Source organism: Podarcis cretensis (assembly GCF_951804945.1).
Source record: "Podarcis cretensis genome assembly, chromosome: 4".
NCBI classification, from domain to species: Eukaryota; Metazoa; Chordata; class Lepidosauria; order Squamata; family Lacertidae; genus Podarcis; species Podarcis cretensis.
In genome coordinates, this window is record NC_137173.1 from 85,291,342 (window position 1) to 85,316,028 (window position 24,687).

The 24,687-nt window shown below is 41.5% G+C and overlaps 2 protein-coding genes across 13 annotated transcripts in view; one reads left to right on the forward strand and one right to left on the reverse strand.

Annotated features, from left to right (window-relative positions):
• GGACT (gamma-glutamylamine cyclotransferase) overlaps positions 1–24,687 on the forward strand; it is a 47,288-nt gene that overhangs the window by 6,573 nt on the left and 16,028 nt on the right. For 3 of the 12 annotated variants that reach the window (XR_013837889.1, XR_013837891.1, XR_013837892.1), the window contains exons 2-3: positions 9,900–10,399; positions 11,372–11,500. Coding sequence is in view for 4 of the 12 variants with exons in the window: in XM_079973125.1 (XP_079829251.1) it covers positions 9,917–10,390 (474 nt within the window). In the remaining 8 variants the exon portion in view is untranslated. Of the gene's footprint in view, positions 1–9,899; positions 10,400–11,371; positions 11,861–20,808; positions 21,883–24,687 lie in introns of those variants that run through there. The other 9 variants (XM_079973125.1, XM_079973128.1, XM_079973126.1 and 6 more) reach the window with 6 other exon arrangements.
• Positions 12,475–24,687, reverse strand: part of PCCA (propionyl-CoA carboxylase subunit alpha) — a 222,637-nt gene continuing 210,424 nt past the window's right edge. The window contains exons 23-24 of the mRNA XM_079972667.1: positions 15,707–15,784; positions 12,475–12,845 (exon numbers count right to left, since the gene is read on the reverse strand). Coding sequence (XP_079828793.1) covers positions 12,777–12,845; positions 15,707–15,784 — 147 coding nt within the window. The 3' untranslated portion in view covers positions 12,475–12,776. The remainder of the gene's footprint in view (positions 12,846–15,706; positions 15,785–24,687) is intronic.

Genomic DNA, 24,687 nt, shown 5'->3' on the forward strand with positions numbered 1-24,687 from the left:
TAGTTGCATGCTAGGGAGGAACATGTATCTGTTCTAATAGATTTCACTTCTGGTTCTTGGAAGACTGGACATAGCATGGATTTTTTTGTGCAACATGGGGTCTCAGGGATAATGGAGATGTAATGAAGTTGCCTTTAGGATTTTGTACACATTTTAAATGTACCTTATTGTTATTGATATGCATGTCTTCAGAAATGATTTGACACTGTTAGCTCCTTGTGGGTTCCTTGACCTATAAGGCAAGCTAGAAATGAAGTAAATAATGATCCTGTTTCAGATTCAATGCATCAAATAAGCCATCTGATGTTGGACAGTTGCAGGGGTAGGGGTTGTTAACCAGTCTGTTAAGTACAATTTAGGCCAGTCTTATAGGTATTGCCCAGTGTTATCACCCCAGTAGTTGCAATGCTGTTTGTTTTCACAAACCAGAACTTCATCATTTTGGAGTGGACGACCGCTGAGAGGAGACTCTAACCTCTTGATTTCAAAGGGGCCGTGGCTTCCACTGGTGCCTCCCTGGCTAATGTAAGAAAGGTGTTTTGCCATAAACGGTTCTGAGGTATTTGGTGAGGTTGGAGAGAGGTCGGCCCAAGCAGGAACCCCTTTGTCTGCCCTGTAAAGAAAATAGCAAGTTACAAAATGAAAGCATCAAAGAACCAACAGGATGCAGTCCCAGGAGTCTCTTCTGGCATGTGGGTCCTCCTTGAAAGTTAGTACTGAGTGAAGAGTGACCTTAAAACTCACTTTATTCAAACAGACTAAGCTCAGGTTTAAAGTTCAAGACATTTTGTTTTTTCACCTGTTTCCTACAGTTTTCAGAAACTTCTGAAGAATTAATGTGTAACTATATCTGGTCCCTGAGCCAACAGCCAGGACTCTTTTTTTTTTCTTTTTTGCCAAGGGAAAATAGGATGCTATATTGTACTGTACGAGCCTTTCAATTCTAACATGTCTGGAACCACCAGAATAATGCACATAGGATCTACATGAATTGGAACACAGTAATCTACCTTAAACCAAGGCAAACCACAGGTCCATCCAGGTCAATATTGTCCACACTGGCTGGCAGTGGTTCTTCAGGGTTTCAGACAGTATATTTCCCGTCCTGCCAGATGCCAGGAATAATACCTGGGACCTTCTGCATGCAGAGCAGATGTTCTGCCTCTGAGCTACACTCATATTCAGCTCTGTGGGACAGTATAAATATACTAAACTGGAACAAAGAGAGAGAACCTACTTTTCTGAAGACACAGGGATCTGCCACCAGTGGAGTGCAGCCATTTATTTTCTCCAGTGTATGTGAGTCGCTGCCACATGTACAGGACTGTATATAGACATTCTCTTCCACACATACTGCTGGCCCTCTGCTAACTGAAAAATAAGTAAAGCGCATTCAAATTAGTGTTTTTAAAACAAAATCCTATATATATGTCGACCACAGCAAACTATGACAAGTTCTTAAAGAAATGGGAGTGCCTGACCACCTCATCTGTCTCCTGAGAAATCTCTATGTGGGACAAGAAGCTACAGTTAGAACTGGATATGGAACAACTGATTGGTTCAAAATTGGGAAAGGAGTACAGCAAGGCTGTATATTGTCTCCCTGCTTATTTAACTTATATGCAGAATTCATCATGCAAAAGGCTGGGCTGGATGAATCCAATGATGGAATTAAGATTGCCGGAAGAAATATCAACAACCTCAGATATGCAGATGACACAACCTTGATGGCAGAAAGTGAGGAGGAATTAAAGAACCTTTTATTGAGGGTGAAAGAGGAGAGCGCAAAATATGGTTTGAAGCTCAACATCAAAAAAACGAAGATCATGGCCACTGGTCCCATCACCTCCTGGCAAATAGAAGGGGAAGAAATGGAGGCAGTGAGAGATTTTACTTTCTTGGGCTCCATGATCACTGCAGATGGTGACAGCAGTCACGAAATTAAAAGACGCCTGCTTCTTGGGAGAAAAGCAATGACAAACCTAGACAGCATCTTAAAAAGTAGAGACATAACCTTTCCAACAAAGGTCCGTATAGTAAAAGCTATGGTTTTCCCGGTAGTGATGTATTGAAGTGAAAGCTGGACCATAAAGAAGGCTGATCGCCGAAGAATTGATGCTTTTGAATTATGGTGCTGGAGGAGACTCTTGAGAGTCCCATGGACTGAAAGAAGATCAAACGTATCCATTCTTAAGGAAATCAGCCCTGAGTGCTCACTGGAAGGACAGATCTTGAAGCTGAGGCTCCAATACTTTGGCCACCTCATGAAAAGACTCCCTGGAAAAGACCCTGATGTTGGGAAAGATGGAAGGCACAAGAAGGGGACGACGGGGGACGAGATGGTTGGATAGTGTTCTCGAGGCTACCAGCATGAATTTGACCAAACTGCGGGAGGCAGTGGAAGACATTAGTGCCTGGCGTGCTCTGGTCCATGGGGTCACGAAGAGTCGGACACGACTAAACGACTAAACAACAACAACACACACACACACACACATATATATATATTTGTGTGTGTGTGTGTGTGTGTAAATCCCACTTTTCATTACATTTACTTGATAATATGTGTTCATAGGATTACACTCCCACTAGTTCTGTAAATGTAAATTTTAACAACAACCCTGTAAGGTTAGATAAGCTTTTATTATCATCTTATTGTGGCAGGTGGGGTTTCAAGGTAGTGGTTTGTTTAAAGCTGCCTAAGAGGTTATGACAGGTTAGACTGAAACAGTCTTCACACTGCGCAGTGTTGGGTACTATACCACCTCTCATATTTACATATATATATATATATATATATATATTTAGCCAGCCCCTCAAAAAAGAAATCACTAATAGAAATTAACGATTAAACTAGGTAGTTAAAATAAATGTACAGTCTGAAATGTACAGTTGGCCTGGCTGGGGGATCCTTGTTGTGTTTGCCAAGGGTGTTCTCAAGTCGCACAATATGCCTTTACTTTCTGTCATTTTTTGCATCCCCTTTTTAAAATATAGTCCTAAGCAAATCAGCTGTACCAACAATTGGATAGGCTGTCAGTCGTAGTTAAAAGAAATTGCTTGAAGAGATGACATACAGATTTCACTCATTTTCCCAGGATATTAAACTTTAATGACTGCACTATGAATATTTCATGACAGTATCTTTTTGAATAGGTTGTTTTGTCCTGGAGGATATTGTACATTATAAAGCCTGATTTCTCTCTAGGCAAAATTGGTGAAGTGTTGGAACATTAACTTTCGATCTTTGATTACAAGGAAAAGCACATTTTATTTCAGCCACTATGAAGCCTGATGTTGGGGGGTGGAGAGTTGTTTTGTTTTTTGACAGCTCATATGAAACTCAGTATTAAATACTATTCTTTATTTTTGCCACAAAGTGGCTAAATAACCTTCGAATGCTGGTGAAAGGGTTGTTTTATACAAATGACTACAGAAAATGAAGGTTTCAAGGTTAGTCTGATTTCTTTTGAAATCAGTCTGTTACTTTTGAATAGCATATGAAATATTTGCATAGCCATTAGCAAAAAAATCCAAAAAGCTGCACTGTTGTTAAGGTAAAGGTAAAGGTACCCCTGACCGTTAGGTCCAGTCGTGAACGACTCTGGGGTTGTGGCGCTCATCTTGCTCTATAGGCCGAGGGAGCTGGCCTTTCCCCGCAGACAGCTTCCGGGCCATGTGGCCAGCATGACTAAGCTGCTTCTGGCGAACCAGAGCAGCGCACGGAAACGCCATTTACCTTCCCACCAGAGCGGTACCTATTTATCTACTTGCACTTTGATGTGCTTTCAAACTGCTAGATTGGCAGGAGCAGGGACCAAGAAACAGGAGCTCACCCGTCGCGGGGATTTGAACCACCGACCTTCTGATCGGCAAGCCCTAGGCTCTGTTGTTAGGGCCACCTAAAATAGCACAAAACAGCAAGTTTTCATGTTCCCTGCACAGCTTTTCTCGAACTGGGTTGGGGATCACCAGTGGGTCTCTGCACTGCCGTCCATCCCATGGCCATGCAGTAGGTTTTTGGTTGGACGTATGTGCCAGCAGCTCCAAAAGTAATAATGATCTAGGAATAGAGAGGGAAGATGTTCTAGGAGGAAGAAGTGAACGTTAAAAGGAGGTTGGGGTGCGATAAACTGACAATCTGGGTGTGGACACAGGGTACGTGTAAAAGTGGGACACGGGTGGCGCTGTGGTCTAAACTTGCTGATTGAAAGGTCGGCGGTTCGAATCCATGCAACAGGATGAGCTTCCATTGCTTTGTCCCAGCTGTTGCCAACCTAGCAGTTCGAAAGCATACCTGTGCAAGTAGATAAATAGGTGCTGTGGTGGGAAGATTAACAATGTTTCTATGTGCTCTGGCACTTGTCACAGTGTCCCGTTGTGCCAGAAGCGGTTTAGTCATGCTGACTGCATGAACCTGAAAGCTATCTATGGACATACGCCAGCTTCCTCTACCTGAAGCGAGATGAGTGCCGCATCCCATAGGCACCTTTGACTGGACTTAATTGTACAGGGGTCATTTACCTTTTTTCCTTACGTGTAAAAGAGTGTTAGTTTTTATGATGTTATTGCACTTACCAGTTTTTTTGTTAGATCCCTTTGTTGTTTTGTATCAACAACAACAAAAATTAAAACAGATTTCACTGCAAAAAAAATGGTGTCTAGACATTCCATTGTGGCAACCTTAACCTGGGTTTAAGGTGCCATTTGATGATAAGTTTCTAACACTGGTTGTAACTGCTGGAGAAAATATGGTCAGAGAGGTTCTCATCTCTATATGCATTGAGATTGTCTGAAAGTAGTGACCTACTGTGATATGACCTGTAGGGGTGTCATAAATAAATAAACAGGAGGTGACATTATGCCCATTGATGATGCTCCTAAATATTTGGGATGGAAAGAACAAAAATACCCTGCATAAGCCCTAGATATGTTTCATGTTAGTTGCAGCATGGATGGAATTGATTAAAAATTGGAAAACGTTTCACATTAGGTGCCTGGTTGTAAAGGCTATGGCAAAGAACCAGGCAATGAAACTGACATTTAACATAAAGTTGGCAAAGGTGATGGGCTACTGTGCAAAGTGGAACTTGTTTGCTGTATATATGAAGGAATGCCAATCCAATTTTGCCATGCTTTTGCGACAGACTTTAACACTGACCTACAAGAGACAAATAAGAATAGAATCCAAGACGTAGAACAAAATAACAAAATAAGAGCACAGAATGTTTAGCAGAACCTTTGCAGATGCGAGGAACTGTTTCTGATTTCAGTCATGAAAACTCTCCCTTTAAGAAACTTATCCCTCCCCCCACAAAAAGTATAGCTTCATATGCACAGTAAAGAAATTGCTTAATGTAAATGAAGCATATCTTTTGTGGGCAGATGCTGTACTTACTATGGAGATTTTAATGTGCATTTTCATTTCCCCTTTTTATATTTTAACTTATTAACTCTGACAAGTAACCTCTTGGTTGTGAACAATTTAATTCACAATTCACTTTTTCTGATTCAAAGTGAACATGAGTGCCCTAATCCCCTAATGGGAATTAATTGCATGTTTCAGTGCTTAACTCTGATCCTCTCTCAATTCCCACTGGGACAAGTTTCTTCCTAAAGGGTCTGTGTTTGTTATTCAAAACACAATCTGAAAGATAATGATTTTTTTTTCCTCCCAAAGAGGAACTGGAGCAACCCAATATTAATGTTCTTTCCTTTGTAGGAGAACAAGCTGTAGCCTCTTAACCCATTTGATGTCATGAAGGGTAAACATACAATGCTGAAAGTGGATGAAATATCAGGGCAAAACAGGGTGGCATTTTGGAAAGACAGCACCGTGGTTTTGAGAGAAGAGCCTTGTAAAATAGTATTCATTTCTATAGCACTGAGGTGTATAAGAACAATGTTAAGTCCTGGTGGTCAAAGGGGATGTATTTTTTTAAAAGGCAGCCCTTTGACCCAGTAAGCTTAATATTACTCTGGGAATTTTTCAGCAGTGCTTTTTGAGTGTGTAAAGGTTTTCACAGAAACACTGTCAATTTCCATAGTGTATGAGGAGCTGAGTCTGATAAATTTTCCCTGCCAACCTTATTTTACTGTGTTTTATTTCTATCTCTGTTCCTCCAGGAAGCTGAAGGCAGTATATATGGTACTCTTCTTCCCCTTGTTATCCTCCCAACAACCTGTGAAGTGGGCTAGGCTAGAGCCAGCCAGCCAGTGGCATAGCTTCATGCTCCAGCACTGGGGGGGGGGGGCAGAGAGCAGGTGGGGGCAGGGCTGGCGCATGTCCTGGGGGGCGGGGCGTGTTGCCTGCGAGGGCAGGGTTCCCAGCACAGGCGGGGGGGGGCAGCCGCAATGGCACCCTGCTGGGATCGCGCTGCTGGGAGCGGTGCGCTCCCCCCGCACTCCTCTTCCTCCGCCAGTGGAGCCAGCGACTGCCCAAAATTCCCTTGGTTAGCTAATGGAGAATTTGAATATGCCTCCCTAGCTATAGACTAAAACTCTGATCATGAGTCCACACTGACTCTCAACTAGGGAGATGGGAATGGAACCAAGGACTGCTAAGGTCATGTTTGTAGGTGCTACACTGGTAATTTCCAGATTGTGTGTCAAGAGAGAATGGCTTGTGAAATGCATGTGAAATGAATTGTTAAAGGCTTTTGTGAGGCCTACATACTCCCTGGTAGAGGCAGTTGCTGGGACTCTGCAGGTTCAGACCCTCCAAGTGTCCTTATTTTCCAGGGACAGTCCCAGATTTACAGAAGCCGTCCTGGTTTCAGATTTGATCCTGGAGTGTCGTCCTTTTCCTTAGGATGTCCCTCTTTTCATAAGATAAATGTTGGAAGGTATGGAGTTATGTGACCCCAACCCAAGGAGATAAGTAATTATACAACCTTTAGAAGACATCTGAAGACAGCCCTATATAGGGATTTTAAATTTTTTTTATATATGTTGGATTATGATTATTATGAAGACATAGGACATCTCTATTTTCATGGGAGAAATGTTGGAGGGTATGCAGGTTTCACAAGTATATAATGCCTACTGGCTCACCCCTGCCAACATGCTTGTAGACACTATCTGAGAAATCTTAAAAAGGTAAGGAAATCAGGACGTACCTTTGGAGAAGCCATCTTAATTTTTTTAGTCTTAGGTTGCTTCCAGGCAGAGCTCCTTGTGCTAGCCAGGTCTTCTGTTTATAATGTTTGAATTGAATTTTAATTGACTTTGCACACTGTTGGGAGTAGTGCACTTTTTTGTTTCTACATCTATGCTGTATCCACACCAGTGCATGTGACATCATTGCTGTGGGTTGGGCCACATGCTGCTCAGCACGTATTCACTGCTAACTCTTGTGGGAGTTACTGTTTTATGAGCCCATTCTAACTTTTTAAATTGAGCTTTTAATTACAGCTAAAATAATTTCCCAGTTTTTTATTACATAAAAGTGAGATATTTATGATGTTACAACACCATAATCAGAGCATGATAGCATTATGGTGTTATAATCATGCTTTTCCTCAACTGACTGAGGGGGGCAGGGACCCAAATTGGGTCATTAAGTGACACCCATCACAAATGTTATAATATTTGCTTTCCCATAGTTATAATTATATATTATATGTTATAATATGTTCACTTTCCCATAGGTCATGGCTCACATCAAAGCCACACCCTTTTGACAAGAATAGTGCTAAAGACATCTGCACTGGGGGAGGCTGAGCAACCCTTCTGTTCTTCTGAATTTTGAGGGAGTGGGCATGAGAAAAGACTGTCCAAGAAGACAGAAAAATTGCAGGGGAAATACAGGAACACAATAATTGGATGTCATCTTGGATAGTATTTTGTGAATGCCCTGTAATTAGGGAGCGAGTGGAGCATGGCCATTCCACATGAAATGACTAGGCTGGAAGCACAGTCTCTTCTCTGTTCTATCACCCTGGCTCTCTTAATCTTAACATTCTCTGAAAGTAAACCTCTTGAACCACAATGATGAAATGTTGCTCTGCTTTTTATTCAGAAAAATAGGCACTACATCCTCCCTTAATAAATAAATGAACTGTTATGAAAGAATAGGAAAAAATTGAATATGCCTCATAATGACCCTCTGTGTAAAGTGAGGGCCAGGTGTCCTGCTCACCTTCTGAATATTTTCTGCATCTGGCAATTAAAGACCAAACTGCTGTGTTGGAGGGGGGGAGAGACTGTCTCTCCTAGCAGTTCATGACTGATAGCAAAATTTGGGGAAGCATCAGATGTTCTGGGCTTTAGTTGGACAGAAACATCATGAAGGGAGGGAGAAAGGTTCATCTGGGAGGCAGAATACTTTGAACAGTAGCCAAGGAATAAAATGGAAACCTTTTCATTACTTTAGTAAATTGGAGGCTCTTTTGCCCTACACTGGGAAAGCTGTTCCCAAAATAGAACATCAAACTAGTCAGCCAGGTGTATTGCAAAACACTAGCGCCACACTCATGCCAAAAGCTAGAGTCACAATCTGTGACAGAAATCTCCCGGTGAGAAACATCAAACATTTTTGGAAATGGTGTAATGCAATGAAGGCTAGGTCTTTGGCAGGATATGAGCAGTGACCATTGTGTAAGCCTTGCAAATTTGACTTTTGAGGAAGCTGAAATTCAACCTCTGCTTTAAAGCTGGAGTAAGAATTAGGGGCTTGTGTGACCAAAAGCCGAGAAAATGGCTGCCCTTGGAATGAGGCCTTTTTCAACCTCTTGCATCAGCTCCTAGCTGGGTTGGGGTAGAAAAAGCCAGTCCCCCTTACATGGTGAGATTGATGCCACTGACCTGAAGGTTGAAATTGACTAAAGGTTGGCCTTCCCAGAGTGTGTGTGGAGTTCTTGACACTGTCGCTCCCGAGTGTTCTGGTTGGCATTGTGGAGCCTGTTCTACTCTTTGGTATACCTTGGAACTAAGAGCAATGAAAAATGTTTTGTGTGTTTCTGTGTCTGTCTCTTTCAGACTGTAAGTGGTCTATAAATGGAAATAATAAGAATTAAATGCACTAACCCCAATGGGGGGGGGAGTTTTTTTTGGAGTAATATTTAAGTGACTCTGACTTTGTATCCTTTTCTCTACTTTCAAAAGTGGTGGTGTATTTCACACACAATCTTTTGGTGGCTTATGGATTTCCAGAGCTGGTCCAGTATTTTGCTGAATATTCCAAACTTGCACACATCCCTCCTGTGAATTTGTTTTAATATCTGTTGGACCCAAGGAGGTAGCATTGTTAAAGTAACCTACCACCTTTGCATTCACAGGGATTGTAATAATTGTGTTTTAGAATTATTGACCATTTATAGACTTTATTTAAAAAATGACTTTTTATTTTTTAAAAAATAGATTGCTTCTGAGACATATTTAATACACAGATTGCAGGGCAGGTACTGTACATAATGGCTACATCATGTACATGAAGCCTGTCATAACTTTTGGTAATGAGTATGTCAACTGGAATTCATATACAGTAACCAAACCAACCACATACATGCTCACTTGCAGAAAGAGTTGGGTTGTACATACATGCTGAAAACAATGGGATCCTGAAAATGGTTGCTTAGATTAGATGGCCCTGTTCATAACGAATCTTGTAACCACATACACTATTACATGAAGGAATTAGACAGTGTGAACTGATAACTGGAGTGCTTGCTGTTGAACAACAAGCAACCATTTCTTATTTTTGCTATGATCTTTGCTTTCTTCCTTTTGACACTTGTATTGTAAATTATAACTGGAGTTAGAAAAATAGCCAGCTTGTATTCCTTGGATTGTTTTAAAGCAACCGTATTTGCTAAATACTGCTGTAATAACAAGCTTTTAAGGAACAATGTTTACGCAAAGTGCGATAATGTATCAAGGCTTATTTTTGTTTATTTCAGTTCCTTTCGTCAGAGGAATGGTTCGTGTCTTTGTCTACGGGACCCTTAAGAAAGGCCAGCCCAACTACCCGTACATGATAAATGGTGCTAATGGGACAGCCAGATTCCAGGGCAGGGGGCTCACAGTGGAGAAATACCCCCTAGTGATTGCCGGGAAATACAACGTTCCTCATTTGCTGAATATCCCAGGAACGGGACACCGTGTCACTGGAGAGATTTATGCTGTCAATGACCAGATGTTGCAATTCCTTGATGAGTTTGAAAGTTGTCCAGACATGTATCAGCGAACCCCAGTGAGAATTGAAGTTGTTGAGCAGGAAGATGAAGGTAGTCCACCTGAAGGGACGCCAGCTGTTAACAGCATCCTGGAATGCTATGTGTATAGCACCACCACTTATCAGCCAGAATGGATACATCTCCCTTACTATGACAACTATGATTCCTTTGGGAAACACGGGCTTCCATATGTACTAAGGGAAAACAGAGATTGAAACTGGAAGGTAAAAGCTGATATGGACATATTATCAAGAGGTTGACTAAAATCTCTAGCATTTTTACAGAAAGTAAGCACTAATGTTTCAGAACATAATATAGTTGCCTTCGAGCCAATATTTTGGGGTCCAGTCAGGTTTTCAGACTAAACTTGCCTAGTCATGCAAGATGCATGGATGTCTTTAATTCTGTAGTTCTCTGTTTAAAACTTGATCAAGAGGTGGAGGGGGGAATACTGTTTTGCAAAGCAAAGATAAAATACTGCAGTATTTCTAGCAATGAACCGGGGGATAAAGAACCTCCAGCTTACAACAAGCTTTTTGCATTACTGTACAACCTTCACATAAGCAAGGAAATGGCCCTTGTAAGAGATCCATTAATCAAGCAGTGTGAGACAAATGAGTTCGCTAAGGGAATTCTCTTTGCTGAAGTCCAGTCCTCTGGCTTTCAGGTGCTCTTAAGTGGGCATGGAGGGCAAAAATGATGAGAGCATCAGGCTCTCATGATATGTGGCATTGTTCTGGAGTGGCATTGCTCTGGAACAACAAGTTAAAAACTTAAGAACAGCCCTGCTGGATGAGACAAAAGGCCTACTTAGGCCAGCATCCTTTTTCTCACACGGACCAGCCAGATGCCTATGTGAGACCTACAAGCAGATCAGAAAGGCCATGTACCTCTCCTGCTGCTGTTCCCAGCAAGTGATATTAGAGGCATGTTACCTCTGATCCTGCAGGCAGTATATCACTAGCATCTTGCTTTATTGGCCGAGGGAGCCGGCGTACAGCTTCCGGGTCATGTGGCCAGCATGACTAAGCCGCTTCTGGCGAACCAGAGCAGTGTACGGAAACACTGTTTACCTTCCCGCCGGAGCGGTACCTAGTTATCTACTTGCACTTTGACGTGCTTTCAAACTGCTAGGTTGGCAGGAGTTCTATTCATTAGGTTTTAGTATATTTACATTCTCTTCCTGCCTGTTTCAGCTCCATAAATAACCACAGACTACTGAACAGAATCAACAACCTCTTTTCATTTATAGCTCAGAATTTTGAAATATGCCAGCTGGGAAGAAGGCAGATTCTCACGAAAACTGCAAGAAAGCAGTTTTTAAGGTTGGTTATATTCCTTAAGTACCCAATGTGTCCTTGCTGTACAACTGAAGGGCAGAGCAGTTCCTGATATTAATTAGACACACAATGCTACTCCTACTATTGTATTAATTATCCTACTATTTAAGGCTGTACACATACAAAATTGCTCACTTATGTTCATGTCTTTGTTTCAGCTTTCTCTCTTATACAGTCCATTCATTCTTTTGCTTTTGTTAGGCTTCCAAGTAAAAATAAGGTGGTGGCAGATTGTTTTAATTGTAGAGTGATAGTGGTATAAATTTTGACAAAATTCATTTTATTAATCTTTGACTGTAAATAATGAGAAAATTTGTAATAGATATTTTTAAAATTGTGTACATTTGTATTACTTAAAAAACCGCTTAGTATGATTTACTTAAAACATTTGTCATTATTATAGTAAATTAAATCTAGATGTGGGGACTTGCTGTGTAGGACACTACTACAGTCACAAGAGTTATGACAGTGCATGCACCTGGTGTGGGGTGATAAACAGGATCAGGCTAGGGTCTGTTTGTTCTCATGATGAGCTTTCAGCCCTACTTTCAGTAGGGAGCAGCTGCACTCAGGAGTTCCCAATTGGAGGCTCCTGAGTAAAACCAATCCCCGTGGGGCTTGCATTTCACACCAGATTTAAACGGTACTGAATACAAGTGTCACTTGCCAAGGAAGAACTGGGAACTTCCTTAAGACTCCTGATTGTTGCTTTGCAGTCATATCTTTTCCTGCCCCACGCCTGAGGTCATATATAATGTCAGGATCATTGTCAGGTTTAGTTTAGCCCATGAGCTAGAGGTTCCCCATGCCTACTGGCTAATTAAAACTCACCCTTTGCTTATTTTTTATAAAACTGGTATACAGGTAGGGGAGTCAGTACAAAATTATTTCTGTTGTTACATGTGGAGACTCAGTGTTAGGTTAAAGTACCAAAGTTGTGATGGCTTTAAATGACACAGTTTATATGCAAAAATGCTTTTTATTAGTTTGTTTGATAGCAGTAGAACTGCAGAAGAGAATTACAAATCCCTTATGTACAGGTATTTATAAAAGGAGTGATATGAGATCCAGAGGCAATTTTAAGTTCAGTCTCAGCAAGGTAAACCATATGGACCCTTGCCTCTTGTTTAAGATAGTTTAAAAAAATACCATAGCATTGTTTTAGTTTACATAATTTGCTTGCTACCTTAATGTTCATTTGAATTTGTGGAGGAACATAGAAGGTGCTAGTCAATTGTGGCAACATATGAAATAAATAGTTTCATTCCAGTTCCACAAGCTCATCTCCTTCCCCGACAGTTTCACCAGCTTTGCAATGTACAGCTTTCACCTGCAGCGCAAAGGAAGAAAAAATCAATTTGATTCTGAAAACAAGGCCAAGAATCTTTTTTTAATTGCAGTTGGCTGTGCAAAGAAAATAAGTGGTAGATTTCCATTTTAAAGACCTTATACAACATGAAACAGAAATCTAAAAAGCATGTCCTGGAACATAATCAAACACATTGCCCAAGTTTTTAATTGTGCTTCATTTTATCCAAAACACTTAAGAAGTTTGTTTTTCTCTGTGTGTTTTAACATCTGGATTTTTTAAAGGTGATTTTGGTAAATATCAGACAATTTTTACACTATTTTAAAATAGCGCTGTGCTTGATGCTGGTTTTGTTTGTTGCTTTTCATTGCTGCAATTGTTTAGCATTTTTATTGTCAATCACCTTTGGTGCTTGTGCCAAAGTACCGTATTTTTCGCCCTATAGGACGCACCGCCCCATAGGACGCACCTAGGTTTTTTTTTGGGGGGGGGGGGAATCAAAGGAAAAAATTTTATTCCCCCGCCCCCAGGTTTGTGCAGCCATCCCCAAGCTAGAAGAGGGCTCCGTCTCCCTCTTCTGCCTTCAGAGACAGCCTCTCTAGCCTCCGTGGGGCAGCGGCTTGCCCCGCTATCCCCCGAGCTTGTGGGGCTGGCGGGGGGGAGAAGCAAGCTTGCTTCTCCCCCGCCAGCCTCCAGATCAGCTCCGGGAATAGCGGGATGGCGGAGCTGCGCCTCCCCACTGTCCCCCAAGCTTTTGGGCTGCAGGCTGCTGCCCGCAAGCCTTGCGAGCCCGCGGGACCTCCCGCCAGGCTTGCAAGACTTGCGGATAGCTTCCTGAAGCCTGCATTCGCCCCATAGGACGCACACACATTTCCCCTTCATTTTTGGAGGGGAAAAAGTGCATCCTATAGGGCAAAAAATACGGTAAATCTACAAACTATGCAAGAGGTTTGGTTGGTCCCCCCACCCCCAACTGTAAATGTCATAACCATTTCTGTAGAAATGGGCTTTAAAATTCAAATACACACTAGGCCTGGGCGATATATTGCCCAGGACCAGTATGAGGAGCAGACTGCCACCGGGTCCGTCTGCTGGAGGGAATAAAGAGTGCCTTCCTCCAGCAGGTGCTGCTAGAAGAGGGACTCAGGAGCGGAGGTGGTTTCACCAGCGATATACCGCTGAGTGAAGCCACCATCCAAACTCTGCCCTCATACGGCACAGAGGAAGAAACAAGCTGTATTGGTGAGGCGCTGATGCAGTTTCTTGTTCTCTCTGCTTCTTTAAACTGCTGTACTGTGCGGTTGCCCTTGCCTCAGCCAAGCAGTTAAAGGAGCACCCAGCCCCGCACTGGCTCTTGTGAGCTGGTGGCTCCATGAAACTGTGCAGCTGATGGGAGTGCGGGTGCCGTTCCCACAGCAAGCAGTTAAAGGAGCCCCAACGCTCTGCCTGCTCGCACCGGGGATGTCTCGGTTGGGGAGGGGGAGCCTTCCCGATCCCCAGCTGAGCTGCGCAAACAAGCTACATTATCCCAGCCCACAAGCGCCTGGGTGAAACCACCTCAGCTCTCATGCAGCTTGTTTTTTCAGCATCACGGTATATCACCAAACCACGAGGTTTTACTGGCGATATACCACGATGTTGAAAAGCTGGTATTGCCCAGCCCTAATACACACACTAGACAAAAACAAACCCAGGCCTCTTATAAATTGCCTACCAGGAACTGTTTTGTACCAAATAATGTATTTTCACAAATGTTCTGTAAACAAGAACTACTGACATTTATCTATACGTGAGTATCGCCCTGTCTGAGTATTCAGTGTCTATGCGCAATCACAGTCATGTGAGGAACAGCAGGGGCACACTGCCAAGCCCTATTCCTTCTGGCACATCCTCATTTGCTTTTTTTCATTCCTCCATGAGTTGAAGAATCAAGTGCTGAAGTGGGCTGCCTCCTATACTTAGGGAGGCTCCTTGTGTTGTTTAGAATCCTGATTACAAATAGACACTGAATGCCTCAATAGGGCTTAAAAATGGGACTTGCACTGTGCCTGGTAATTTAGAAAAAGCAAAAGCAGAGATGACACCTCCCAAGTATTTTGCAATATCCTAACAACCTAAAGAACCTTGTGACTACCTCCACATACCCACTGGGATGAAGCACTTTTAAAAGCTTGGCACGTGAAGGGGCAGTGAACTGTTTGTTTTAAAAAGAAGCACTGCTTGTGTGTAAAGTTTTGGCCATATGCTCTGCATTGTGGTCCTAAAGTCTATTTGTGCATGACATGTTTTGGGACTGCCTAGCTCAGGGGTCAGCAACCTTTTTCAGCCGTGGGCTGGTCCACCATCCCTCAGACCATGTGGTGGGCCGGACTATATTTTGGGGGGAAATATGAACGAATTTCTATGCCAGTTCATAACCCAGAGATGCATTTTAAATAAAAGGACACATTCTACTCATGTAAAAACACGCTGATTCCCAGACCGTCCGCAGGCCGGATTGAGAAGGTGATTGGGCCACTTCTGGCCCCCGGACCTTAGGTTGCCTACCTCTGGCCTAGCTGAACAATTAGTGAAATTACAAAGGCACAGATTCTGATTTCTAGGGCCACAATCCAGCACAAGCACACTGGACCCAAAGTGCATCTACTGTAACTCTATTGGATTGTAGCCTATGCCAAATCTGAACAGATAGGCTGCAGCCAAGATAAATAATTCTGAACATTTGATAAACATTTGTGAATTCAAAGTGTGTGCGTCACCACACAGTTACAGAACAGTGCAATAAGGTTCAAGATTGATGCCAATAATAAAATCTATTTTCAAAAATAAAGTTTGTGCTCAACTTGACAAGTTACTTAAAACATCTAGTAGTCTGGACATACCTTGCCAGTTTTAGCAGCAACCAAACTGTTCTGCATTTTCATAGCTTCAATCACACAGACCTCCTGACCTTCTGCAACCTGGTAAAAGCAAAAAAAGATGACATTAAAATGCTAATGTTATTATAACCTTAAAGTCAACAGGAAAATTAACACAGAAACGTCTTTAAACAAAGAAAAAAGACGATTCTTATCCCATGTGTAGATCCTTTCTTAAGTCACCTTCAGACTCTAATGCTGATATGCATCATATGATGTACTCTGGTCTGATAGAAACTTGAGTTCAGATCCTACAGATACTCAATTCTTGAAGAGGCTTTAACCATCATCTAATTCCCACTGTATAAAGAATATGGATTCTGACTCAACAAGGCTATGCATGCAGTACAGAAAACTGCAAACACAGGGAAAATATGCATTTTTTGAGGCTGGCTAGAGAATTCACCTTCCCAAGAATCTCAGCTTACAAGTCAAAGCAAAACAAAACAAAATACATGTTTTAGTCCTTGTAAAGAAAGGATCAGCAACTGCACGCACAAGGCCTGGTGAAATTTCCAAAGTAAGAGAAGTGTTCACTTGGATTACTAGTCCTCAAAGAGCCCTGTGGAATTCCTTGTCTCTTCATTATTAAGAAAAGCAGACATTTGCAGACAAGATGCAAGTCTTATGGAATCAAAATACCACCACCCAGTCTCATATTCATTCAGAGTGGCACTCTCACTTTCTGTTTCTGCCTAGTTGAACTCTTAACAAACTGTTCACATGCTCAAGGTAACCAGTGGATCCATTGTGTACCTCCATGGATTATTTTTTTAAGCCCAAAAAAGTTGATCATGTGAGATAAGCACATCCTATGCCAATTAGGCAAGCTACCTCTGTCTGATAAATACACAGCTTTACAGGAAGTTGGGAAATTATTATTATTTATTACATTTATTAGTTGTTTTATCTTGCCCAAGGCAACTCAAGAGCAATTTACAACCAAAAAATCTAGCCAGTTTGCATTGCATGAAGTAGCTCTCTGTCCTTGGGTCATTTTTCCCTCAAACATCACAATTTAAGTGTGACTTTCCTCACTTCATATCTGAAGTAACATGCTTCAGAGCCCACAATGAAAGATCATTTCCACTAGAGACTATACTATTTCCAAACCAGTGATGGGAGCAGTTTGAGATTCTTCCTATACATGGTCTGAAATACTAGTTACATGAACTAATACTTTCAAGATTATACTACCCACATATGCAATTTTGTCACTGGAAACACCATATTAAATAACAAAAGTTGAACAGATCTACTGCATGCATAAGTGTATTTGTCACACTAATTCTTACCACCATCAGACTTCATATCTCCCATAAAACATCTGCTAAATGTTCAAGTACTTGTTCTATGTTGCCCCTCCAAAAGAACCTCATTTCTTTCATCCTGTCTTGACACCTACATACATTACCACCTCCATGTAATAAGCATCTGTCAGAGCCTCTAGGTCAGCTCTGACAGCATCAATTACATTGTTAGGGCGAGGTCACGATTTCAAAAGAGAGAGACTGTGGTGGGCATCACATGTGTGTGGTAGCTCTCCACTCCCCATGGGGTAACACCCAGGCCCTGATTAGGTTTGAAAAAATGAGCTTCTATAGGCTAAAGAAGGCTTCTTTTAAGCCTAATCTGAGCAAGGGGATGGGACCCTGTGGGCACCAGGGAAGGGACCCTGTGGGCACCAGGGAAGGTCTCTCTGTGGGCAAAGGTGCCACACTGGCAATCCATGCATTGCACTGTGTGTACATGAAATAAACTGTGCAGAGAGGAGCCACAATCCACAGCCTTCCTACGGAAAACACACACTGCAATTTTATTGAAAAGTAAGATGTAAAGTTATATAAAGGAATACAGCTTGTTTCTCAAGGCTGTTGCTCAAAAGTGCTTGTTCCACATCAGCAAGAGAACAATAGACTGAATCACATTGCTTCTTTGTTGACCTGGAATGAACCACCCTCAGCTGTTGGGACTTAACTGGGACACTGTAAGAGAGAAGTGGCCTCTTCACATATAACAGATTTCCACACACACTTCCTATATATTCATGCCTGTGACCCTTGCCACATCCCAATTCCAGCACCCTCAACCACTCAAGTCTCCCATTTTACATCCTCACTTGCTTTCCCTTATGTCTGGGCACCCTCGCAGAATACTGATGGCTGAATGTCATTCCTCAAAGCCCATTTTCTTTGTGCAGCTTTTGGCTGCACACCTTAGCCCACATCTCAAACCCCAAATAAAACTGCAGTTAATCTCATGCTGCCCCTGGCCTCCTCAAGTCAGCTATGCAGTTACGTGTGATTGGTGCACACACACCACTACCAGTTTTTTCATCGCATATACATTAAATAGGAAGCACCACACACTTTTCGCCTCCTTGTCTTCATAGGAACCTAAGAGGAACTTGCTGGATCAGGCCAAGGACCTATCTAGTTCAGCATCCTGTTCTCACAGGACTAGGTGCCTGTGGGAAGCTGGCAAGATGAGCATGAGCACAACAGTAGTCATCGCACACCTGTTTCCCCACAACTGGTATTCAGAGGCATTATGCCTCTGACTGTGGAGGCAGAACGTAGCCATTGTGGCTAGTGGCTGTCGTCCAATAATCTATAAAAGCCACCCAAGTTGGTGGCCATCACTATGTGCTGCATAAAGAAGTTCATGGCATGTTATGAGAGACAGTCCTAAATGGATAGGACAATGTTGAGTACGAAATTTGCCGTGCAAAAAGGAGAGACCATAGAATAGTCCCATTCAACATGTTGACTTAACCCAGGTACAATATGAAAGCACGTCAATGTTCCCATCTCCTATGGTAACATAGGTACTTTTTTCCTTAAGGGGATGCCACACAGCTCAGATGACAAAAACATGTCGGGATCAATCACAGGAAAGTGAATTTCCTCCATTACAAAAGGGAGCTAAGATTTGAGTACAGTGGTACCTTGGGTTAAGAACTTAATTTGTTCTGGAGGTCTGTTCTTAACCTGAAACAGTTCTTAACCTGAGATACCACTTTAGCTAATGGGGCCTCCCGCTGCCACCGCGCTGCCAGAACGCAATTTCTGTTCTCATCCTGAAGCAAAGTTCTTAACCCGAAGTACTGTAACTTGAAGCTTCTGTAACCCGAGGTACCACTGTAGTTTATTTCCATCCTGAGCTACAAAACAAGAGATACGTGCAAGTACATTAGAGCGAATGTGTCGTATCAGGCTTAACACTGTACTGATACATGACTTGTGCACATAGCATTAGTGGTACTAGGTTAACTGATGAACAAGAGAAGCATTCCGGCATAAAAATTCCATTAATGTGCAAATACTGCCCTTTCACTATTTGGAGTAGGCCTACTGTTCCCAAACTTTCTCAGAGAACTGTCCGAAAGCTCGGGAGTTCCCCTAAGTTCTCCGAAAGCTTCAAAACACTGGACCAAAGGGATCTCCCTATCCATCTTACATCCTTCCCAGGCTTTGCTGTCAGAGGTCTCCCTTTGCCTCCCACTCTCAGAAATATTCCCTGCTCTAGAAGTGGGCTTTGCAAGATGAGTTTGATTGATCTCGTCATTGTTGAAGGTTTCCTAAATGAGAAAAGCCTCCAGTTGCCAAATTCTAAACCATCTATGTTAAGTGCTTCAAATCTATCAGCATGTTCTAAACTGCAAACTGTGTGCATGCTTGATGCAAACGTAACACATTTTACATATAAAGGGGGCCAACATAATTTTCTGGGCCTGTTAAAAAACATATACTCAACCTCCTGCTCCCACCCACAGCAACAATTTCCTAAAGATTCAACAACCCCACATTTTTTAAAAAATTACACAGAGGGTTGTCTGATGGGTTCCTTCTATGAACCTCTAACTTCGTTCCCTATGTACCCCTTCTCTATCCAAACACGTACTCCCCAAAGGTAACTGGGAATAGTATTCTTTAGCGAAGACTTACCCAACAAACCCTTACAAGAAAACTAACTTATGCTAGTTCTCTGTCTTAGGTGAAAACTTTTATTTCCATAGATACTCAATGTTTAAATACTGTGGCATTATGTCTAATAATAGCCAATTTATTTAAAACGGCTTTCGGAGAAAGTGTCACTTAAGCACCCACATTAATAATTGTTCTTTATGTCAATCCTTAATGTCTCCTCCCCCACTGTGTTGCAAAACAGCAAATCCTAAAATTAGTCGCCAATATATCTCCCTTTCCTCTTTCATTCATTCTCTTGGGCTTTGTTCGGTTTCTTTCACTGCATAATTGTGTGTATCTTTTTGCCTGCCTGTATTATTTAAGCCGGAAAATGAATATCTTCGAGATCTCTAAAATATCCTCTTTCCTCATTTAAGGATTAAGTTAGGCTTTTTAAAAAAATTCAATAACTTTTCTACACTTCTAAAGATACTGACCTGGAAAAAAGCAGAAAAATCAGACTGTACAGGACAGTTTGCAGTAATCAAAAATAGTTATTATTTAAAATTCTCTTTATACTTTTAATCATGGCTTCAGTGGTGACCTCAAATGGGGGAAGGGGATATCAAATAAAATCTACAGAATTCTTACTCATCTGAGGCCATTGTAATCGATTTCATCGTTAAATTCTCTAAAAACACAAAACAAAATGCAGAGGTTCATTAAAACGGCTTTTCAGAAGAAAGAAAATTGAAACTGCTGGGATTAAAATTAATATGAAAATAAATAATATTTAATTTCATTGTTCATTGACTAGGAACGAAACTGCATTTCATTCCAAAAACAAAGTGTAACACACCAAGTACACAATGGCTTCCTGCATCAAAATTCTCAAAATTTCCATTTGAAAATAATTTCAAAAAGAAAAATAGAAAAATAGGAAAGAAAAATAGGAATTAGAGAACAAAAATTGGAGTTGGTGGTAACCATCTGTTTAGATAACAAACTTTAGAACTTGTACAGTCTTGAAAGTTATAGGCAATGTAATAATGAATGTCATGTCAGGGCTCCTTGGCAAAATGGAGGAACTTTTAAATCTATTTTCACTATGCACAAGAAAGTAACAGGAATATTAATTGTTCGCCTGTTTATATTGAGAGGTACAATGAAGAGAGCTCCAATCTGAGGGCAGGGCCTAAGAAGAGATCTTTGTGGGTCCAGTCCACTCCCTTAAGACTTTTGTGAATCAACTGATAAAGACTTAATGATTGTGACAGGATGTCTTCAATGTTAGGCTTACAAAACAGTCACAAGCCCTGCAAGTCTTTCTGATAAACCCAATAGGCACTGATGTATTTCTCCACTCTGTCTAATTGGTGTAAAGTTTGCAGATCTGAGTCTCATATCTTTCACCCAGCTTGCTGCGTCCTCTCCTTTGACACCGGGTCAAGGTTCACATTCGCATCCGATTATCAAAGTGGCAGTCATTAAGCAAGCAGCCTGCCTTGCACCAAAATGAGTTTGCTTGAAGGAAAAGAAAGCTCGGCCCATTTACTCAGCAGATTTTAGCATTTTAAGGAGGCCCAAATGTCACACAGTATTGCTACGTTCTGAAGAGTTTCAGACATCTCCAGCTGATGATTAATTGTGAGTGATGGGAAATAAAATCCAGTAAAGCCAGCTGCTTGCCATGGTCGGCAAAATTACTATAATGGATATAGGCTGCCAATTTTCCAGTTTTACTGGCAAGTCTTCCAAGTGTAATTAAGGGAAGTTATAAATGATATGGAAATCTATCAAGTCCCATTTATTTTCAGAGGACTTTTCCCCCAGGGACTTTTATCTTCAAGCTTATAGTTTGCTTTGTTGTGCTAATGATTTCAACCACTTCTTATTTCTGTTAAAGCCCTCAATATCCCACCATAAGAAGTTAGAACCACTTCTTTCACAAAGATTTAAAGAAACAGAAACCTCTTAAGGTCATTTGCTTTCCCCCCACCTCCTTTCTTTTTAAGTTGGGACCTTGTTTGCTTTGTGGAAACTCCATTTCCAAATGCTGCATCTTTCCTGCAACAACCTTGAAGAAATGGCCAAGATTTTGAGAGAAGGAGATTGATTCACCCACTCCTTAGTAAAGAAATAAAATGCCGGCCTTGTGAAAAGGGGCCTTTGATGCTAGACATTTAGCAGAGGGTGGTGTTGCTCACTAATGTCGTTTGATTTGGAATAAAAGCATGAAAATGATGTGCAAGGGCCTAAAATTGGAGAGGTAAAGGATGAGTGCACCGTATTCCATTTCTCAATTTCATCCTTCAGAACCACAAAATGGGGGGTTATACAGTTACTGGATGAGATTTACGGTAACAGCTGTGGTCCTCCCACACAAGGGAAGACCTTCTAATGGGGTAAGGTCTGTTTTGAACAGACGGGGAGTTACAAAACAAGGTTCCCTATTAAGGATGAGCTCTAATATCCCTGGATAAAGAACACAAGAGCAATAGTCAGATTGCTTTTAAGAAACCCTAAACCCTACATTTTGTTCCTTTCAAGACACACACACACAAAAAAACAACAAAAAAAACCTGGAGCTATTTTAGAAAGTGCAAACTGTTCATAAATGACAGGATGCAAATGCAAGAGAAATTTTCCCCCTACTACTCTCTAGCCACTATAAAGAATGCACAGGAAACTGTGCCAGTGGCATATGGCTTTCTACTGTGCTAAACATTCATACAAAAGACAGGTTCATCAGTCATTGGCGTATCTGGGTAAAAAAAAAAAAAAATTAGCTCCTGATGGATGTTATTTAGAGCTTACCTGCTGCTAATACATTACCAGGGCTGGAAACCCACATGACATTGGAACGGCAGACCATGAAATACAGCACGTGCAAGAACATACCATGTTTGCCAGCTTATCCAAAATAATAAATAAGCTATTTAAACCCCGTGCCTAACATTGGGCCCGCTGCAAGGAACCCTGGGTCAGTCCTACACAGGCCAATTAATGCACAGCATCTGCTGCACAGAAGCAGCGCACGAAGCACTTCCGAATGATTTCAGCAATTAAAAGAAAACTGTTTCCTGCCTGTTCCGACAGCAACTGTTTCAATGCAAGAGTGAGCATCAAATCATTGTGTGCAGCTGAAAAAATTAAGGCTCTTTTTATGGTTTGGGGAGGAGGAGGAAGGGGGAGCATGGAGATTTCTTACGGTATAGGATCCTTCTTTTGTTGCCCTACATTGTGTTTTTCTGCCAAATTAGACAGAAGGCTCCCAGGACTTTCAAGGCCCTCTACTGTATCACCTTCTGGTGCACTGGGGCTCCCTAAAAAGCTGGATCAATATCAGCCCTGCTGACTCGTCTGCCAAAGTGAAAACCCTTCCATTACATTTTTTTAAAGAGACCTTTATTATTTTCGAACACAGGTGCTTGGAAAGGATATATTTGAAAGACCCACAGAGATGAAGGTGAGGGAGAAGTATCACACACAACTTTATGGGGGGGGGGGAGCCAAAACAATTGGGGCAACAATTGGACGAGACCTTGCATCGCTGAGCCAGTCAAGAGCACAATTAGAATCTTATTTTAGCACCACCCTCTTTTTGAACTCAAAGGAAAGTGCACCGAAAGGAAAGTCCCCAATATCCATATACACTTGTACTTGGTTGTGTTGCAAGCGGTGACAATAGACTGTCAATACTCAACTACTGATAAGGCATAATTCTTGAAAAAATTAAGACAGACAAGGTCATTCCAACTGTGTCAAACATGCCCACCCGAGACATCCTGAGCTAGACAAGGAAAAGAGGGTGGGGGTTGAAGATAACACAATTTTAAAAGTCTCAACCCCATGCGTTAAGCATTGTGCATTTTATACATTTATATCCCCATCCTCCCTCCAAGCAGCTCAGCTGTTTTGTCTTACTGGTGCCCTTCAAGGTTCTCCCTATCTCTCTGACTTGTTGGCATCAGACACCTATGTAGAAAACAAAATCAAGAGGATTCAGCCGTGACTGAATTCCTTGACATTGTCCAAATCTGTGTAAAATAATTAGTGCCATTTCCCCCTTCCATCCAAATTAAATTCTGAAACAGGAGCTACAGAGTTGAAAATATAATTAGCAGCAATTAACAGTGCTTGACAGACGATTATTAAACTTTTTACGCCACACTCCTTCAAAGAATGAATTTCGGTAGAGCGCATCCTAGATTTTCTGACCCTTGATTAATCAAAGGTCAGTGACGTTCCCCTGACAGCAATAAGAACCAATCATTGTACCCCCACTTATCCAAAACACAAGTGCTCCCAGAGGTTCTAGAAATGTCTAGATGTCCCTTTACAGTGATGGACTAGCTTGACAGTCCTGTTTTAGGAATATTGCGAGTCATCACTGACTACTGAGGAATGTTGATAAGTTTTGTGGGGGTAGCAAAGACCTACTTGTATCAAACTACGCCCTTATGTATTCAGATATAAGTTATATTAAATGCTGCTACTACTAATAATAATAATTTATAATGATAATATTTCTTTCACCACCACACATTTCAGCTATGGATAAAAAAGCATAAATAAATGTTAACTCCAGTAAATGAAGTGGAAAAACTGTCTGAAGCCGCATCACTCCCCACCTTTTTTGTTGTTGTTAAGTGTCAGGGTGGCTAGGAGTTTAGGTGGTTTTGGTTTTTTTAGTTCTGCATAAAGTTAACACCAGCTGACTAGAATTTCATTTGAATTGCTAGCTCTTCCAGAGCATAAAACTACATCAGAGTAAAAGAGAAACTTCTGGGTTACTTACATGAAAATGACAAGTGCCTCTAATCAATATTTGGTGTCCATTAAATTATATCATAAAACTATGTATAAGGCATTTTTTTTAAAAGTGCAGCTTAATTAACCGTTCCATTCCTATGCCTTCCCTTGCTTTCATTGTTTTACAAAGCACTGCTAATTACCAAAGGCCACGAGAATTTATTTCAGACTTTTAAGAGCTGAACAGCCAGCAAGGCATTAAAAGAAAAAGGGAGGAGGTTA